This window comes from Macaca mulatta, chromosome 11 (genome assembly GCF_049350105.2).
Source record: "Macaca mulatta isolate MMU2019108-1 chromosome 11, T2T-MMU8v2.0, whole genome shotgun sequence".
Lineage (NCBI taxonomy): Eukaryota > Metazoa > Chordata > Mammalia > Primates > Cercopithecidae > Macaca > Macaca mulatta.
Window position 1 is genome coordinate 127507012 of NC_133416.1, and position 18355 is coordinate 127525366.

The following is an 18355-nucleotide window of genomic DNA, read 5'->3' on the forward strand; positions in this document are numbered from 1 at the left end:
GGCCAACATGATGAAACCCTGGCTTTACTAAAAATACAAAAATTAGCAGGGTGTGGTGGCGGGTACCTGTAATCCCAGCTACTCAGGAGGCTGAGGCAGGAGAATCGCTTGAACCTGGGAAGTGGAGGTTGCAGTGAACCGAGATCATGCCACTGTACTCCAGCCTGGGCAGAGTGAGACTCTATCTCCAAAAAAAAAAAAAAAAAAAAAAAAGGTTGGACACCCCTGCTCTAGGGTCTAGGACTGGAGCTCTGGATCTGACCGGGAGCAAAGAGGAGGCATGCAAATCCGGACACGACCACGAGGAGGCAGTAGAGACCCATCCTCAACTCTAAGTAGCTGCCTTTGGCAGGGAAGTGACTAACCAAAGTTGTGTGGGCTCAGGCATGGCCATGTCTGGTTCAGTGCAGGAACACAGGCAGAGGCAAGCCCTGGGTCCGCATCATGGTTCTGCCCTCACTCAGACTGCCTTGTACATGTAGGTTCTTGCCTTGGAGCCTCTTTCCCCACCTCTGAATGAGTGGAAAGCCACCCACAGGCCCCTGTGAGTGAGGATGCCCCTGGTAAACGCAGGTGATCACACCCTGGGCAGGCTCTGCCCCACGAGGACTGTCCCGCTGTTCCCAGCCTGTCCTCACCAACTGCCCAGGCAAGAGCAAAGCCCACAGGGAGGACCTGTGACCACAGGCAAGGACCACGGACCCCAGCCCCAGGGATTTTGACCTCAAGAAAGGAAACATCCAGAATTTACCCTCCATCTGGTGACCCAGCTGCATCTGGGGTGGGTTTGCTCTCTGCTGGGACCACGAGGTTATCTCAGACCACCAAGAAATGGCACTAGCACAGGTGAAAATCATGGGCAAACTTTATTGGCATAAATCACAGGAATTGAAATGGGAAAAGCCAGGTTAGAAGTTTACAGAGAAAAAATAAAATCAAAATCAAATTTTCAAATAACCATTGACTCAGAGAGTAGACCCCAGAAACCCCAGTCCCTCTTGGGGAGAGTCTGGGGGAGTCACTGTAAACAGAGCGGTAAGGCCTGTGGGTGGAAGTGGAGACATCAGACCTTTGGAGGGGCCAGGCTGACCTTCCCCCACAAACAAAGGAGGGACCCTCTTCGGAGACCCCAGCACACTCGGCTTCTGCCAGGAGGCCAGTGGAGTGGTTTGGACTCTCACCATTAGATCCCAGTGGGGCCCCTTTCTCTTGATCAGGAGCCCAAGGCCTGGCTCCTCTTTCATCCTCGGTAAAGAGCTCTGGGGCTTTCCCCAGAGGAGCCTGTCCCTCTGCCCCAAATCCTATCATGCTCCCTTATGACCTTCTTTCCAGACCCCCCGAGTGCCGATCCCACCTGTGAAAGGGGAGGAGCAGACAAAGGGATATGCCCAGAGGAAATCAACAAGACCAAAGAGACGTCAGAGTCCTGATGGCCAAAATCAGACACCAGCTTTCCTGAGAAGGCAGAAGAGAGAGCCCCACAGAAGCGCTGGGGGCTCAGAAGGTTCAGTGGGTTCACAGGGGAGCAGAGGCTCCTGAGGGCTTACTCAGACAGGAAGCAGCCCCCCAAAACATACTTTCCCCTTCTCCTCTCGCAGAAACAGAACAGATGAGGTTCAGAATTCTAGGCCCAAAAGGGTACGACACCCTTCAACCAGTTTCAGTGAAGAGCTTGCTGGCCTGGGAAGTAAAGAAGGGGTTTCCAAATACAGCAGTTTATAAAACAGTCCTGGTGAGCTATGAAGTGAAAGAGGGGGAGTCACAGAGCTGCTCCCAGTTCACCTGCTTGTGCTAAGAAAAAATAAAATACAAATTGCTTCCCCACCCCGACCCTCAGTACAAAGCAAACTCCACACCAGGGCCACCATCAGCGACAGGCCCAGTGGCGGTGGACAAAGAAGAGAATACAAAAGGGAACATCTTTAAAATCTCTTCAAAATCATTTTGTATAGAGAAGTAAAAGCAACTCAGGCGATATGAATTCAAACCTCAGTGTAGAAATCTATCAAAGTCAGTACAGTGTCCAGGCACGCCGTCCCGGAGACGGAGGAAGTGACTAGAAAACATTATTGCTGGAGAGGCTTTTCTCAGTAGAACCAGAGCAGGTATAAAAGGGGAGGGCGGGTAAAGGCAGGGGCAGTTACCAGGCCTAGGGCACTGGAAGGGCAGGAGGAGCACAGAGAACCTTCCATGGCCCCTTGGGTTCTCTGCCTTTGGATGGATGGATTTATGCTGGCATTGTCTGGAGGGAGCCGGGTGTCCCCCAGTAATCACAGAACGAAGGCAATTAGGTCAGGGGGGAAATAAGGGTAAAAAGAGACCCCAACAGACCCTGCCTGCCCTTCCCTGCCCTCCGGCTGCACTGTGGAAATATGAGGAAGAGATGGCTCCAGTGTGGGGTGCTGGCCAGGCCAGTTCATGGGGACGTACGTGGGCTGGGGTGGGGCCCCCAGCCTCTACCCCTGGAAAGGATGGAGTGGGCAGCCTGGGGAGAGCTGCAGGAGGGAGGAGGGGGCCCAGAGGCTCCGGCGGGGTGAAGACAAGCAGGGGGACCCCTCACAGCCCTGTCCCTCCTGCACCAGCCGAGAACGAGGGTTCCAGTTTCAGTGGGTTTACCCCTTCACCCCCGGGTGAAGTCTCTGGGTCACAGTAGCAGTTGGCGATGCTGGCTGGGGAAGGGGGGCAGAGACAGGGGCAGGGCGCCTAGCAGAAGAGCTTGAGGAAGCAGTTCTGACAGTAAGGCTTGTCGTTCTGCTCCTTGAAGGTGCCCTTGTTGAGCTGCTTGAGGCAGAAGGCACAGACGAAGTGCTCGGGGTGGAACTTCTTGGCCATGGCAGTGATGCAGCGGCCAGTGATGGGCTTCTGGCAGCCGGAGCACAGCGAGCCGCGCCGCTCGTGGTAGTGCACCTCACAGTAGGGCTGCCCGTCGTGCTCGAAGAAGCTGCCGTTGACGAATGGCGTGAAGCATTCCTGCCAGGTGGAGAGAGGGGCTCAGGGGGCTGTCCCTCGGGCTAGAGCAGCACCCAGTACGATGGGGCCCAGATGGGCATGGTCGGCACACTCGGAGTGACTCCTACTTGCTAGGCACTTACTATGTGCCATGCTGTCCTAAACACTTATTTTTTATTTTTATTAAAAAAAATTTTTTTGTAGAAATGGGCGTCTCACTATATTGCCCATGCTGGTCAAACACGGCCTCCAGTAATCCTCCCACCTCGCCTCCCGCAGTGCTGGGATTCTTTAATTCTTCCAACAAGGGAAGCCACTGAAGCACACAGGTGAAGTGACTTGCCCAGGGTCATGCAGCTACTGAGTTCACAGCCTAGATTCACACACAGGTCTGACTCCTCAGCACTTAGCCAGGTGGCTGCAACAGTGTTCCCAGAAACACAGGTGTGACACTGGTGTGTGGTTAAACTCTGCATCCTAGATTCTCATTGGAGGTTCACATCACATATAGGTAGAAAAGGCTCTGAGAGGGGCTGGGCGTGGTGGCTCACACCTGTAATCCCAGCACTTTGGGAGGCCAAGTTGGGGGGGCGGATCACCTGAGGTCAGGAGTTCAAGACCAGTCTGGCCAACATGGTGAAACCCCATCTCTACTAAAAATACAAAAAATTAGCCAGGCATGGTGGTGCATGCCTGTAATCCCAGCTACTTGGGAGCCTGAGGTGGGAGAATCACTGGAACCCAGAAGGCGGAGGTTGCAGTGAGCCAAGATCGTGCCACTGCACTCCAGTCTGGGCAACAGAGTGAGACTCCGTCTACAAAAAAAAAAAAAAAAAAAAGAAAAGAAAAGAAAAGGCTCTGAGAAGTCCTGCAGGGAACAGTGTTTCCCAAACTCATTTGGTCACAGAGCCCTTGTTGAATCCCTAATAACCTCTGTGGGGCCCCCAGAATGCAGTGGTTTTGGAAACCACGGCCCACTTTTGTCGAGTCTGCTAAATACTTGCATCATCTCATTTAATTCTCACATACTCACCTCCCAAATAGGAATGGCCCAGGGCTGCTGCACAGGGCTGGACTGGGGGACATGTCTACCTTGCTCCTGGTTTGTCCCAGCCTCAGTACAAACCCTGGCCCTGGACTGGAGGAAGGAGACCCCTGCCTGCTCCCCCCTTAATAACCCGAAGGGAGGCCTCCGAGCTGGATGCAGAGAGCACGATGAGCAAGACCCCTCTCTCCCCACTGCCTGCTCCTAGCCCCTCCAGATGCGTTCAGGGGCTCCTTACCCGGCACACAAAGCACTCAGGATGCCACAGCGTGTTGAGGGCCGAGATATAGTTCTCCAGGATGGCCCGGGCGCAGCCGCCACACTTTGGTGCGAACATGTCGAAGTAGTCCTTGCGGCAGTAGGCCTTGCCGTCCTTCTCGTGGAACCCTGGGGAGCGGGGGTTTTGGAGGCACAGTTCATTCTGGCTTCCAGAAGTGGAGCCACTCTGACTGCAACCTCAGCAGCGTCTCCCACCCCCACCTCCCGGCCCTCCTGAGAGGCGGCGAGTCAGTCCGCTGGTCCAGCCCGTACCTTCAGGACCGAAGAAGGCTCCACACTGGGCACAGAAGAAGTGTTCAGGGTGCCACGTCCGGTCAAGGGCTGTCACCACTTTCTGTGAAAGCCAAGTGTGGGATCAAGACTGAGCTCCACCCCACTGGGCAGATCTCACAACTGAGATGCCCAGCAAGGCCGCCTTCCACCCGTAGCTCATAGCCACAGACAGAGCGAAACACTCCCAACATGGGGCTCTCTCCTAACTGTGCTGTGAACGCCTCTAAGAATTCAGAGTTACTGAGGATGGGACAAGCCACACACACACCCTCTCTAATCCTCACCCCAAGCAGAGGGCACAAGTTCTACTGTGACTCCCATTTTATACGTGAAGACACAGGCTCAGAGAGACCAGGCATTTCCTGAGTTCCCGGAGCGGGGGAGTGAGGCCGCTGTCGTCCCACTCCATTTATGTCCTCAGGCCTCCTGAGTCCTGGGATCTTCTGGGGGTCTCCAGAGAAGGGAAGCGAGATGGGAGGTGAAGGGAGGTGGGGCTGCCTGATGCACATCGGGACAGGCTATGGTTCAGGTGTGGGTGTGAGTCCAGCCGCACTGTTCCCTAGCCCTGTGAGTCTCCCACGGCACCCCCTGAACCCTCAGAGGGCTGCAGTGAAGCTGGAATCAGTGGATAAGGAACTCACATCCAGGATGGGGCCGTTGCAGTAGTAGCAGCGCGGGGAGAAGAGGTTGTGGTAGTCCTTTTCACAGTAGGGCTGTCCATCCCGCTCGAAGAAGTTCCGGGATCCGATCTCCTCCTGGCAGTGGGTGCAGACGAAGTGCTCGGGGTGCCACGTCTTCCCCATGGCGGTCACAACCTGAGGAGGAGATGGAATGTGGTCCAGGGCCGAGGCCAGCCCCAGAGCACCCCCACCCCTGCAGAGGAGCCCACAGGGCCGAGGCCAGCCCCAGAGCACCCCCACCCCTGCAGGAGTCCACTGGACACACCCCTGCCCACTCCCCCTCATCACCTGCCCGGCGATGGGCTTCTTGCAGGCCCCGCAGACTCCTTTGGCGACCGTGGCGACCCCCAGCTTGTTGAGGTCGGACTGCAGGCTCCCCAGCATGCTGTCTAGCTGGCTCCCGGGCTTCGGGGGCCCCCCAGGGGGGGAGCTGCTCCCTGTCTTCCCCTGGGCCATGAACTGTGGAGACACGGAGGGGCTGGTCAGGACTCCTGAGGCTCAGGGTACGGTGTCTGGCAGCAAAGGGATGGGGGTACTTTTCTCCCTCCTGAACAGATGAGCTGATGGAGACAAGAAGTACAACCTCCTCCAGGGGCCAGGAGCCCTAAAGTGGGAGTGACATCAGCAGGACTCATGGTCGGAGGGGCCCACTGGGGTCAGAAAGGCTCCGGGCACCCAGCAGGCACGGCCAAGCCCAGGGAGAGCACGACACGCAGGACACCCAGCCCAGCCTTGGCACTGACCCCTCCCTCGTCCTGCCCTCCGGGGCTGCTTCGCCCGCTGTCCCGAGGCCAGCCAGCCGCCCAGCACCGCTCCCCATCCGCTCTTTGCTCCAGGCCCTGGATCTTAGATAGGGGAAGAGATGAGGATAAGAAATCTTTTTTAAAAATTAAAGAAGAACGAATACGGGACCTTGTCACTGGACTAAAAGGGAATCTAGGATGAGATCTGAGGGTTTCTCCCCCACCGGCAGGACCAAAATTGGGGAAAAAAATCTGGAGAAAAAGAGCCCTGAGAGAGAGGCCCAGGGAGAAAAGAAGGAGGACAGGGAGGGGAGTCAACCAAAGGCAGAGGACATGGCAAGGGGAGGTGGCCAGACTCAGTGAGGAGGCCTCACCGGGCACTGGGCCTGGGGGCTGGAAGGGAGGAGACAGGCTTCTGGTCTCCTTCTGGAGTGGCTTCCTTCCTCGATGTGAGCCCAGGGCAGTACCGAGGACCAGTCGAGGAAGGAGTGGACACAGGCGAACCCACAGGAAAGCAAGAGGGCGGCAGACCTTCCAAGTAGGGGAATACCAGGGTCAAGGTTTAAGGCAGGACTGTGGTTACTGTGCTGGGGCTAGTGGATGGAGGGATGGAGGGTATCTGAGTGTGTATGTGTGTGTGTGCAGAGTGGGGGACGGCTCAGGCATTAGGACAGGGGACAGAAAGGGAGGGGCTCCTTTAAGGCCTGCCTGCATCGGGGGGAAGAGCGGGTCCTCATCGGTCTGGCAGCCCACGGACCTCATGGTGTGGGGTGCAGGAGTGGAAAGGGTGGGGCCCTGCACCCCCTCATCATGGGGCTCTTCCCCTGGACTCTGGACCCCAGAAGAACCACAGGTGTAAGCTGAGGGCCCCAGAGGGGAGGAGGTGGGCAGGCTGGGCAGGGGAGAAGAGCTGCTGGCCGCGGCGTCTGTGCGATGCTGGAGCAAAGGGACAGAAGGAGAAGCCAGGACAGAGATGGTTCTTCTCAGGGGAATGGGAGAGCCAGGAGGGAAGACAACCTGGGGAAAAGAAAGGAGGGACAGCGATGAGGAAGAAATCGCCAGCTCAGCCCACAGGGGTGGGGGCACCTCCCCAGGCTTCCCCTGGGCCTTCCCACTCTGCACCAAGAGTAGGGCCAGTCTTCCAAGGTCACAGGAGGCAAGAAACTCCCACCCTCCCCAGATCTCCCCTCCAGCCAGCACTGGGGCCAGAAGAACCTGGACCCCAGGTACTTGGCTCTGGCCCAGCCCCAGCCCTGGGCATCTTCTCGCCACCTTCTCTACAAGCTGCCCCCCGGCCCGCTTCCCACGTGGCTGCACGGTGATGACGATGCCCTCGGTCAGCCAGTCCTGGGCAGAGGGCCCCGCTGCCTCCGCCAGCTCCTCTGCCTCAGGCTGGATGCCTAGCCGCCCCTGCAGCTCCGCGATGAGCTGCTCCTGGGATGGGGTCCTGCTCAGGGTGGCAGGGTCCAGCCGGCGGCGAGGGGAGGGCTCCCGGGACATGGGGTGTGCGTGGCCCGTCTCCCGGCTCCTCCTGATCACAGATCGGATCTAGGGGGAGGGGAGAGGAGGCTGTCACCGTCCTACTCCGAGCTTGCACACGCTGCTCAGGCCACACTCAGATGCCTCAGGAGAGGCAGCACAAAAGAAAACCACCAAAGAGCCAAGCAGAGGTGGGTGGAGGCACGGGGAGGGAGCAGATTGGACTGGCTCCAGGAGCACAGGCTGCCAGCGAGACCTCTGATCCAGCATTCACCTCCAAGTTGGCCACTGACCTTAGGCAAGACACTTAAGTGCCGTGGGCCTCAGCTTCCCCTTCCTTAAAATGGAACCACAGGATTTTCTTAGCTTACCACACAGGGTTTGCGCAAGAATTATTCCAGAGGATGTAAGTGCATGCCCTTGACAAGGCATACGGCTTTTTCTTTCTTTCTTTCTTTTTAATTTATAATAGAAAAAGTCTTTCCTTCCAAGAACTTTTTTTGGGTGGTACGGAGTCTCACTGTGTTGCCCAGGGTGGAGTGCAGTGGCACGATCTGGGCTCACTGCAACCTCCGCCTCCTGGGTTCAAGAGATTCTCCTGCCTTAGCCTCCTGAGTAGCTGGGATTAAAGGCGCGTACCACCACGCCCGGCTAATATTTTCTTTTTTTTTTGTTTTTCTTTTTTTAGTAGAGACGGGGTTTCACCATGTTGGTTAGGATGGTCTCAAACTCCTAACCTCGTGATCCGCCTGCCTTGGCCTCCCAAAGTGCTGGGATTACAGGCATGAGCCGCCGTGCTCAGCTGGCCAGGAACTTTTTTAACTAGTTTTTTTTCTTATTTATATTATTATGCTAATATTACACATATTATGCTATTATACTTGTTGGTAGTGTTTTGAGGGGTTTTGATTGTTTCGTTTTGTTTTCCAAAGAGGCATAAAACTTGGGGGATTTGGGTTATTTTATTTTTGGTTTTTTTTTTTTTTTTTTTTTTTTTTGAGACGGAGTCTCGCTCTGTCGCCCAGGCTGGAGTGCAGTGGCTGGATCTTGGCTTTCTGCAAGCTCCGCCTCCCGGGTTCACGCCATTCTCCTGCCTCAGCCTCCAGAGTAGCTGGGACTACAGGCGCCTGCCACCTCGCCCGGCTAGTTTTTTGTATTTTTTAGTAGAGATGGGGTTTCACCGTGTTAGCCAGGATGGTCTCGATCTCCTGACCTCGTGATCCACCCGTCTCGGCCTCCCAAAGTGCTGGGATTACAGGCGTGAGCCACCACGCCCGGCAAGACCGAGTTTTGCTCTTGTTGCCCAGGCTGGAGTGCAATGGCGCAATCTTGGCTCACCGCAACCTCCGTCATCCAGGTTTAAGCGATTCTCCTGCCTCAGCCTCCCGAGTAGCTGGGATTACAGGCGTGCACCACCACGCCCAGCTAATTTTTTTGTATTTTTAGTAGAGACGGGGTTTTTCCATGTTGGTCAGGCTGGTCTCGAACTCCCGACCTCAGGTGATCCACCTGCCTCGGCTTCCCAAAGTGCTGGGATTACAGGCGTGAGCCACCACGCCCGGCCCGGCATAGTTTTAATTAAGTAAAAAGCAAGTAATAAAACTACTGTCAGCCATGGCCTATTGAGGGACCACATGCTGTGTTCTAAATACTTTCCAGGAATTATCTCATTTAGGTCTCTGGACAATCTTAACGGACATGGCCTATTATTCTCCCCACTTTATAGATGAGAAAACTGAGGCTGAGGGAGGGGGTTGCCCAAGGTCACAGAGGTAGCAAGTGTTAGAGATGTGGTTTGGATCTAGGTCTATCTGGTTCCAAAGTCCATGCTTCTAACCATTTCACCACATCAGAAGGTCAAGGCTAGCTCATCCGAAAGGAAAAAGCCTTAACAAAGCAAGAGGTGTGTTGACGCTATGAGAAATGCCGGGTCCATAGAGCCCACTGCCAAGTGCTGACTGTCAGGTCCGGCCACAGTGTCTCAAATTTTCTGCCCAAGCAGACACGCGCAGAGCGGGAGGGGCTGCATGCAGTTAGCGAGGAGCAGCCCGCACTCAGACCCGCCAAGGGCCATGCCCAGCAGCCATGCGAGCTGGCGCCTGCCTGGCCAGAGGTGGAAATCCTCTCCGTGGTGCTGGGTGTGCTCGTGGCCATGGCACATGGAAGCTCTGGCTGTTCCTTCCCGGCCTGGGTGGCAGCTTCGGTGGTGCCCTCTGGGCTCCCTGGGGTTTCAGGTCCCTGGGTTGGCCTGGCCACACTTCCCCTCTCAGTCATCTTTGCACCTAGCTGCTCCATGGTAACTGAGGCAGGGGAGCTGCTTCCCAGCCTCCCTGGCTCTGGCCTTGGCCTCTCCTGCTGTAGGCCACGTTCCTCCGTGAGAGTCCAGGTATCTGGGAAGACAGCCTGCCGGTCCACTGCCACTATAGCTGGCTCTATTACTTCTTGGAAGCTTCGAGCAGCTCCAGAAGGGGGCATTCTCTCAGGCCTGAATACCTCTGAAGCCCATGGCTGCTCCCTTGTGGCAGCCAAGGCCTCCTCTGGGCACGAAGGGCTGGCTGGTGGCCCCTGGGGCTCCCCAGGCTCTTGGGGACCTATGCTCCCAGCATAGGGTACAGTGTGGCCGCGGGGAGCCCCAGAGAGCTCATGTGTGAGGGTCGGCAGGTGCCTCCAATCTCGACCCTGGCTCTCTGTGCCCACTGCCCACAAAGAACCCTCCACAGAGGGAGACCTTGAGTTGAGGATATCAGGCATCACCCCAAGACCAGCCAAATCAAGCCAGCTAGGGGCCACAGGAGGTAGAAGGTCTCGTCCACTCTGCTCAGTACAAGGGAACTCCGGAGTGTGGCCCTGGCCTCGAGGGGAGGGTTTAGTGGTGGGTGGCAGGAATACAGATGGTATGGGAGGAGGAGAAGGAGGAAGGGAGCAGTATGAGGATGGAGCAGAGCCGGGCAGCAGCCCCGGGGCACTCAGAGCCACAGTGGAGGAGCTGGTCTGGAGGAGGAGAGAGAAAGGCAGAGGGGAGAAGAGAGAGAGATGAGGGGAGTGAGGATGGCTGCGTCCTGCAGGCGGTGGGCTCGGCATTAGGGCTAACCAAGGTGGCTGCAAAGCTGACGCACAGGACTGACCCTTGAAGGAGACCCAGATCCCAAAAAGGCTTCCCTGGGTTTCACATGCTTAGCCCTTATCAAACCCAAGCAAGAGAAAGCAGCCACCGAGTCATGTCTGTGGAGCCACCCCGGGAGGGTATGAGAAAGAAAAGACCATGGTGAGGTGGACAAATGGGGAGCCAGGTGGCTAGGGAAGACAGCCCCAGGCACAAATGGAGGGAGAGCCAGCCCCGGGGGGCTGCTAAGCCCGCCTCGGACACTGGCCCACCTCAGCCATGTCCCTCCGGACAATCCCAGCTTTCCTCCACCCCGAGTCCTCTACGTCTTCCAAGTCCTTGCTCCAGGGATCTGACTAAAACCACTGCTGCTTCTGGCATCAGGACACAGGCTGTCTAAGAAAACGGCAGTCTTACAAGCACTGGGACACAGCTCCCGCAGGCCAGGCCCTGAATCCAACTTACTTGCTTCTGACTATGGCGGCTCAGAACCACTGGCCTGGAGCTAAAACTACAGCATGCAAGGGTCACAGGGCCAGGCTCAACCCTCCACCCCAGCCACACTCCCATCTCCCACCATGAAACCTCAACTGGAGGGAGGCTAGGAGGCACCATCAAGACCAAGGGTGCAGGGACCGCTCACTCCCTTCTCATATTCCCTAGGTCATGCCCCAAAGGTCTCCAGCTGACCCACGTGGAAGTGTGAAGTCAGCAACTGCTGGTGAGTTCTGTCAATATCAATCCCCATGGAAACACTGTATCCTCTAAATTAAACATCCCAGGCCTGGCAGGACTGGGGAGACCCAGCAAGGGAGGGGAAGGGCAGGTACCTCGTGCAAGGCTGGCCCCACGGTTTCCCACAGACATGCTCGTGGGAACTCAGAGGCCCTGGAGGGCGAGAGGGAAGGATGGGAGAAGGGTAGCGAGGGAGGCTTGTGGATTCAGGAGCAGAGGCAGAAAGAAAGAGGATGTGTTGAGGACAGCTAGCGTGGGAGATGGGGCTCCAGGGCAAATGACCTCCCAGGCACAGGCTCCCAAGTCCCACATGGCCCAGCACAGAATGCCCTCCCCTACCAAGAGCAGCCATCAACACAAGGTTCTTTGTCCCAGCGTCCCAGCCTCCTGATCCCCTTGACCTGAGTGGCTGGGAGCACCCGGGGAGGAAGGAATGTCCCAGCTGAGCACTTCTCCAGCTTGTCTGCCTTCACTGGCTACTGCAATCCTCAGGCAGGCTCACCCGGCCCTCCCTCCCCTATCTCTTGGCATCACAGCAAGGCCAGGGCATGACAGGGTCCCTGGCTCAGGGGCAAGGCACCCAAACACTGAGGTACCAAGGTCTAGCTACCCACACTGAGGTAAGGGAGGAGAAGGATGAGGGAGGGGCAGCAGGGCAGGGAAGATGGAGGGTTCACAGGGCACCTTGAAATCCGACAGCGAAGCCATCAGCTCGTCCAGCTCCCTGGTGGCAGAGGAGGCTGAGATGCGCGTCTGCTGCTGGGTGGAGGTGACGCGCTGCGGGCTGCTCATCTCGCCCTGGTTCACAGTGATGGCAGGGCTGCAGGGTGGGCGTGGCATCAGTGGGGAGCCCAAAGTCAGCCCCACACTTCCCAGGGATCAAATTGATCCCTCAGCTCGGACACTGGGGTCTCACCATCCCCACGCCCAGGGAGGCCCACCAGCTCCCAGTCTCTCCTGGGGACCCATCATTGGGTCAGAAGAAAGGGCAGCTCAATGGCACCAGGAAGTGCCAGGAAGACTCCTCTAGCCCCTAGCCCAAGTGAAAGGTGGCCTGTGAAACAAGCCCAAGCGCCCTATGTTTCCTCCACAACACCGGACGTGGAGGTGAGGCTACTGCAGTAACACAACAGCGCTGGTACGAACTCGCGTGTTGGGCACTCACCATGTGTGCCACGCACTGCACACCAGAAACCATTCTAAGCGCTTTACATGGATTACTGGTTCTCACCCTTACTGAGGTAGGTGGTCTTATTCCAGTGATCCCATAAGCCCTTGTCCCATTTTACAGATGGGAAAACTAAGGCTTGAGAGCTGACAGTAATTGTCAGAGCCAAGAAGTGAAACCCTACTGTGTGGCCCCAAAGCCTATGCTAAGAGCTGCTAAGCTCCAGGCACCCTCGGCGTGCACAATATCTGTCCTTTCTGACTGGTAGTGACTGACTGAAGGCAGGGATGGTGTCCATGAGACTCTTCACTATCCCCCCAGTGCCTGGCAAACGGCAGACACTGGAGGGAATGGGTGATACCAGGGCTAAGGGGACAGACGCTGGACCCAGGGCAGGCTGAGCCAGCCCTTCCCCACCTGGGGAGAGCCCAGTGGGTACTCACACGGGGCTGGGCACGGAGCTCTCCAGTTCATCCAAGAGACTCTCCACGCTGGGCCGCACGTCCTCCAGGCCCCGGCCCCCATTCCGCTTAGGCTTCTCTTTCGTCAGGGGCCCAGCTTTGCCTCCCAGGGGGCTGTTAGTCTCTGGGACACCATAGTGGGGGCTCAGGGCCCCAGGAAGCGGGGGGCTTGAGTTGGCCTCATCTTGCAGAGAGGAGAGAAAAAGGCTGCTCAGCCCTTGAGCCCTCCTGGGATGTAGAGGTCAGCAGGTGGGCCCTGGGCCCTGGGCCCTGGTAGACCCTGCCCCAGGGACCCGGTCCTACCTGCAGGGAAGCCTGGTGGGTTATGCTGCACAGCATTCAGTTCCAGCAGCAGGCGGTCGAGTTCAGAAAGGTTGCTGCCCAGGGACGTGCTCATTACGGTGGGTGAAGGCTCAGCTGATTTCTGCTTGTTGGGGAAGCTTTGAGAGGCAAAGGAAAGAAGACAGTGAGAGATGCTCTCTGGCTTTGTACTGGCTTGGCAGTTCCCAAATTCCCAAGGAGAACAAGGCAGAGGAGATGTGAAGTCTTCCCCCACAAGAGGACAGAGGGTAGGGAAGGGACTAGTAAGAAGAGGGGAGGAAGGAAGTCTTGCTTCAGTTCCTCAGCTACACAGAGATGCTGTGACAGCCCAGAATGTCTACAGCATGGAGATGGCACTGATGAGGCAGATGGGCCCATCGAGAGGCCTTCTGCAGCTTAAACCAGAAGAACCCCACACGGCCCAGTCGCCACGCCTGCTCCTGGGCCTCCGCTGCCTCCCACCCTGGCCAGGTTCCTGAGATTTCTAAGCAGGAGGAAAGGTGCCCTGGGCAGACTGGGGCAGTACCTGTAGACGTGCTCCTCCTCACCCACTCGGGAGCACGGAGAGCCAACGCTGTCCTGAGGGTTGGAGGCACTGGAAGTTTTGGCACTGGAGCCGTACACAGGTGATGAGGACTGAGGCTGTGAGAAGGAGAACACTCAGAGGCTACCCCAAGGGGAGAAAAAGGAACAGGGGCCAGGAGCAGCTCGAGTCACCCCCAGGAGGCCCCTGCCCACAGCCAGCCTCACCAGGGAATTTCCACAGTCAGGCCAGGAGACCTGTGATTAACCACTTGGTCACTGCCCCACTCACATGGTGAGTAGAAAGAGCAGTGTCTGGTTGAGAAAGGTCGACTGCCCCAATTCCATTCCATCCCCTGGTTCCCTAAGCCCCTGCCAGGTAAGTTCCCTCTGTCCCCCAGCCTCCTCCACCTTCCCAGTCCCTGTCCCCGCCTCACCTGCTGGTGGATGAATCGGGAGCCACTGGGCTGCCACTGGTCTAAAGGGTCAAGGATTGTGCCATTGAGGGCCTCGCTGGACGGGGGTGGGGGGACGGGGGGTGGCACGGCGATCTCCTGGTATGTGTGGTTTCCAGTTGGGTATGAGTAGGGGGTCTCCTCCGACAAGAACACAGGCCGTTTGGAGATGTGGGAGGTGGTGGACTCCAAGTCCGCCAGCAGGGCGTCTGCAAAGAGAAGGCACGGGGAGCAGGTGAGAACCGGGATCCTGGGGACTCTCCCATGGCAGGGCCCTCCCTGCCTGCACCTCAAGAGTTAATGCCTTCTAGCACCTGCCCCACCCATGGGAGAAATGACCAGCCTCGGGACAGGAAGCGGACCAGCCTAACCAAGAGCCGGCTCCCAAAGCTGACTTCTCCTGGCCACCCAGGACTGAAGGTACTCTATAGGCGGGCTCTGGGGCTGCCCCGTGGGACCTCCTACCTCTGGGAGTCAGGCACCTGGTGCTGCGTTCCCTCCTGACAGGGCCGCGCAGCCGCGAGTGAGAAGTGCCTGCCTAGAACTCTGAATCTGCAGGGCAACGCGGAGAGAATGGGCGGGAGGGGCCCCACGTCACAGGGAGGGGCCCTGGCAGTGCCAGGCCCTCACTTGATTTCTACGAGCGTAGGCTTTCTCAGCCCCCGACTGGAAGGGGCACACAGAATAGTCCCTGCCCTCCTGACCAGGTGGAAGCAGAAGCCCAGGCTCCAGGTTCCTCCTGAGGCTCCAGGCTTATGGGGTAAGGTGTGCGGGGAGGTGGGGGCTGGAGTGAGGCTGGTGCAGCGGTCCCCACCCGCTCAGTGAGCAGGGGGCAAGACTGCTCCGTTGGCTGTTTCTGCAGAAGTCTGGCAAGCAGCCCGACCCCAGAGGCTCCAGGCCCCCACTGTTCTGCTTTTAACAGCAGCAAAGGAGCCAAATCAGCCCTCCAGTGTAAGCTTCCATTACCCTGGCACCTGGCAGCCAACAGGGGGCACTAGGTCTCCCCAGTCTCCAGAAAAGAAGGATATAGATAGAGGGGCAGGGGTAGGACCTGCTGACCCCCACCTCCTCCATCCCCTCCTGGGACCCTCAACAGCACCACAGCTCAGACAGCCTGGCCCTGGATGCCACACCCTCATTCCTGCCCCGTTCACAACTTGCTCACTCTCAGCTCCCTGGTAACCTGCTGGGTCCAGGGAGCTGACAGCTTGATCCCTAGCCCTCAGGATAATAAACATCTAAAAAGCAATGGCTGCGTTTATTGCCACTTATTAGTACCAGGCACACTGCTAGGCATTCTAGTGGCATGTACAAGGTCTCCGTTAATCCCCCTAATACCCCCTGTAGTTGGAATTCTGATTCTCCCCACAGGGATGAATAAAGCTGGCTTGGAGAGGCAGAGGTCAGACGTGTTTGCTCCGAATAACAAAGCCAGCGAGTGGCACAATTGTCTGACTCCTCAGAAGCCCCAAACCCCAAAAACCTGGCCTGTAAGAGGCCACTATGACTGCCAGATGACGCCACACTTAAAGGGTTCAACTTCCTGAACGCTGGAAGCCCAAGCTGTGAGGCCTGCCAGTGTGATCCTTCCTTGTGGTCTTGCTCCCAGTCCCCCAACCTGTGTTCAGAGGAGGGAAGAGAGAAGCAAGGCCCTCACCCAGGGCCTTGGTTTATGGGGCCACACCTTCTCCCAGCTGCCTGTCCTGATCTCCTACCCTCAAGGCTGGCCACACCTACCCCTGGTGTGTAGAACAGAGGGGATGTCTGTTCCAAGGCCTAAGACCCCGGGTCTTGTCTCCTGACCTCCAAGGAAGGTCAGGTCCTACAGCCCGCCCCGCCCCTCCAGGTCCCATGGAGGAGGCCTGGCTTCCTGTCTCTAGCAAACCGGAACTAGAAGGAGTTGGCAGGTATCTAGGTAACAGCAGAAAAGGAACCAGTGTCCAGCCAATCCCCACAGCCTCTCCAGCGCCACACCTGCTGTCTTGGCTGTACGCAGTGTCCTCATTTCCTCTGGGCCCAATCAGCAATGGGCGGGTCCCTCTTTCTCTACCACAGGCAGGGCCAGCTAAGAAACCCCACAGGACTCCCCAGAGCAGGCAATGAGTGCAACCCCGGTAGGGGCAGGAGCAGCTGCCATCTTTGAAGGCCCACTGGGGCCAGGAACTTCACCTTTGTTACCTGCCATCCTCCTCACAACGCCACTAGCACAGATGGCATAACTGCGGTTCAGAGGCAGAGTCACATCCCACACTGCCACGGCTGGCTGAAGTGAGAATGCTGGACTCTGAACTCAGGTCTCTTGGACTCCAAACACCCAACAGAAGACAAATGGTCAGGCTTCCTTGTCAAACATTTTGAATCAGGGACTCCACCAAACGCCCGCTCCACCACAATGTGATTCTAAGCCTGGGCTTTTGGTTTATGGATTGGATTCTGGTTTATGATGTCAACAGGCTCTTGGGCGCACAGATCCCTAGGTTGGTGGAGTATTGGTGAGAGGATGCAGTCCTGGGGCACAGAGACAAAAGATCACTCATTCTGAGGTCGAGCCACACCTGAGTTCAAGCGCCAGCTCCCCTCTCTACTATCCATGCCACATGGCAAATCGCTTAGCTTCTCAGGGCCTGTTTTCTCAGTAAGCTCTTGAATAACTCTGACCTCCAAGCACTGGTGTGAGGTTTATAAGGGCCAGCAGGTACACTGGAAGCTGCAAACATCAGCTGCAAATATCAGGCTTTCCAGACCCAAGTCACTCTGCAGGAGGAAGCTCCATAGCACAATGGAAGCTACAAACATCAGATCTGATTTGCTCTGTAAAATCCAGAATAAGGCCTTCCTCCAGGGAAAGAAGTGTAGGTAGGATGCAAAGTACTGCCTTCTCCTGTCTCCTAAGTCTTTTCTGGGTAGAATACGAGCAAAACATGGCAAAGAGGGCAACCTTGAAAAGGAAAGTAATAAAGCAATATTCAAAGTGCAGCATGTCCCAGCCTGGGCAATACAGTGACAGCCTGTCTCTACAAACAATGTAAAAATTAGCTGGCTGTGGTGGCGCATGCCTATAGTCCCAGCTACTCAGGAGGCTGAGGTGAGAGGATCACTTGAGAACAGGAGTTGGAGATCAGCCTGGGCAACATAGTGAGACCCCATCTCTACAAAAAATTTAAAAATTAGCTGGATGTGGTGATAGGAGCCTGTAGTCCCAGTTACTCAAGAGGCTGAGGCAGGAGGACTGCTTGAGCCCAGGAGGTCAAGGCTACAGTGAGCTACAATTGCACCACCGCACTCTAGCCGGGGTGACAGAGAGAGAATCTGTCTTAAAAAAAACAAGCAAACCATAGAGTGTAGATGTCAGGGAGAAAGCACATCATTATTCAGTTTCCTCCAAAGATTTGTCCATTTGAGGGGCAGAGAAAAACCCCAGCAAGTCCATCCACCAGCCACAGGGTCTCTGGTATGGCTTCCTCCTCTCTCTCAACTCTTCATCCTCACCTAGAGATTTGGACAGGCAAGAACTAGGTGAGAGGGGTAGGGGTTAGTGCCTCCAAACCCCCCAACAAACTCCTCAAGAAAGGACCAGAAATATAGGAGGCAAGCCAACAGCAGACTCCTAGCTTTACTTTGGTTTCCAATGGGTACAAATACCTGAGACTTCCCCAAGGCTGCAAAATGGTTAAGGGTCAAAGTCCCCTTGCAAGGTCAGCAAATGTCCCCTCTGGCTTGAGCAAAGAGCCGGCAGACACTGTGCAGGAGTCCACTTGAAGGCAGAGCCCTATCGCAGCGGGGTCCCCCAGTGTCCAGCTCCAGCCTTTCCTTCCGCTCTAAATATTCCTTCTACTCATACCCCAAGGAAGGTGTCAGGCTATCCACTCTTCAGAGAAAATGGTACCCACTGAAACCATTCGAGACCAGGAATACACCCTCCCTTCCCACATGCTGGGAGGACAGGTTCCCTCATCCAAGCTAAGGAAGGCCTCAAACTTCCTTGGCATTACTCTACTAAGTTTCCAGGTCCAGGCTTGGGGCCCTCCAGACCCAAGTCACCCTGAAGGAGGAAGCTCTTTCTGGGGCTTCCCAACCACTTTCTGGAGGAAACGCACCCTGAATTCTGCAGGTTTTCTGTCTCTCTGGGCCAGCGAAAGTAT

The 18355-nt window shown here is 56.5% G+C and overlaps 1 protein-coding gene across 36 annotated transcripts in view; it reads right to left on the minus strand.

The window, feature by feature from the left end:
• Window positions 1-847: 847 nt before the first annotated feature.
• The window catches only part of PXN (paxillin), a 57666-nt gene continuing 40158 nt past the window's right edge, over window positions 848-18355 (minus strand). For 7 of the 36 annotated variants that reach the window (XM_028829978.2, XM_077955403.1, XM_077955404.1 and 4 more), the window contains 10 exons: window positions 14196-14422; window positions 13763-13878; window positions 13219-13355; window positions 12898-13099; window positions 11971-12106; window positions 5515-5685; window positions 5188-5361; window positions 4526-4607; window positions 4233-4381; window positions 848-2970 (listed from right to left, as the gene is read on the minus strand). In XM_028829978.2, coding sequence (XP_028685811.1) covers window positions 2704-2970; window positions 4233-4381; window positions 4526-4607; window positions 5188-5361; window positions 5515-5685; window positions 11971-12106; window positions 12898-13099; window positions 13219-13355; window positions 13763-13878; window positions 14196-14422 — 1661 coding nt within the window. In that variant the 3' untranslated portion in view covers window positions 848-2703. Of the gene's footprint in view, window positions 2971-4232; window positions 4382-4525; window positions 4608-5187; window positions 5362-5514; window positions 5686-5969; window positions 6072-6343; window positions 6501-6677; window positions 7518-9551; window positions 10440-10823; window positions 12107-12897; window positions 13100-13218; window positions 13392-13726; window positions 14017-14169; window positions 14471-14678; window positions 14799-15950; window positions 16025-16391; window positions 17152-18355 lie in introns of those variants that run through there. The other 29 variants (XM_028829969.2, XM_077955387.1, XM_077955382.1 and 26 more) reach the window with 22 other exon arrangements.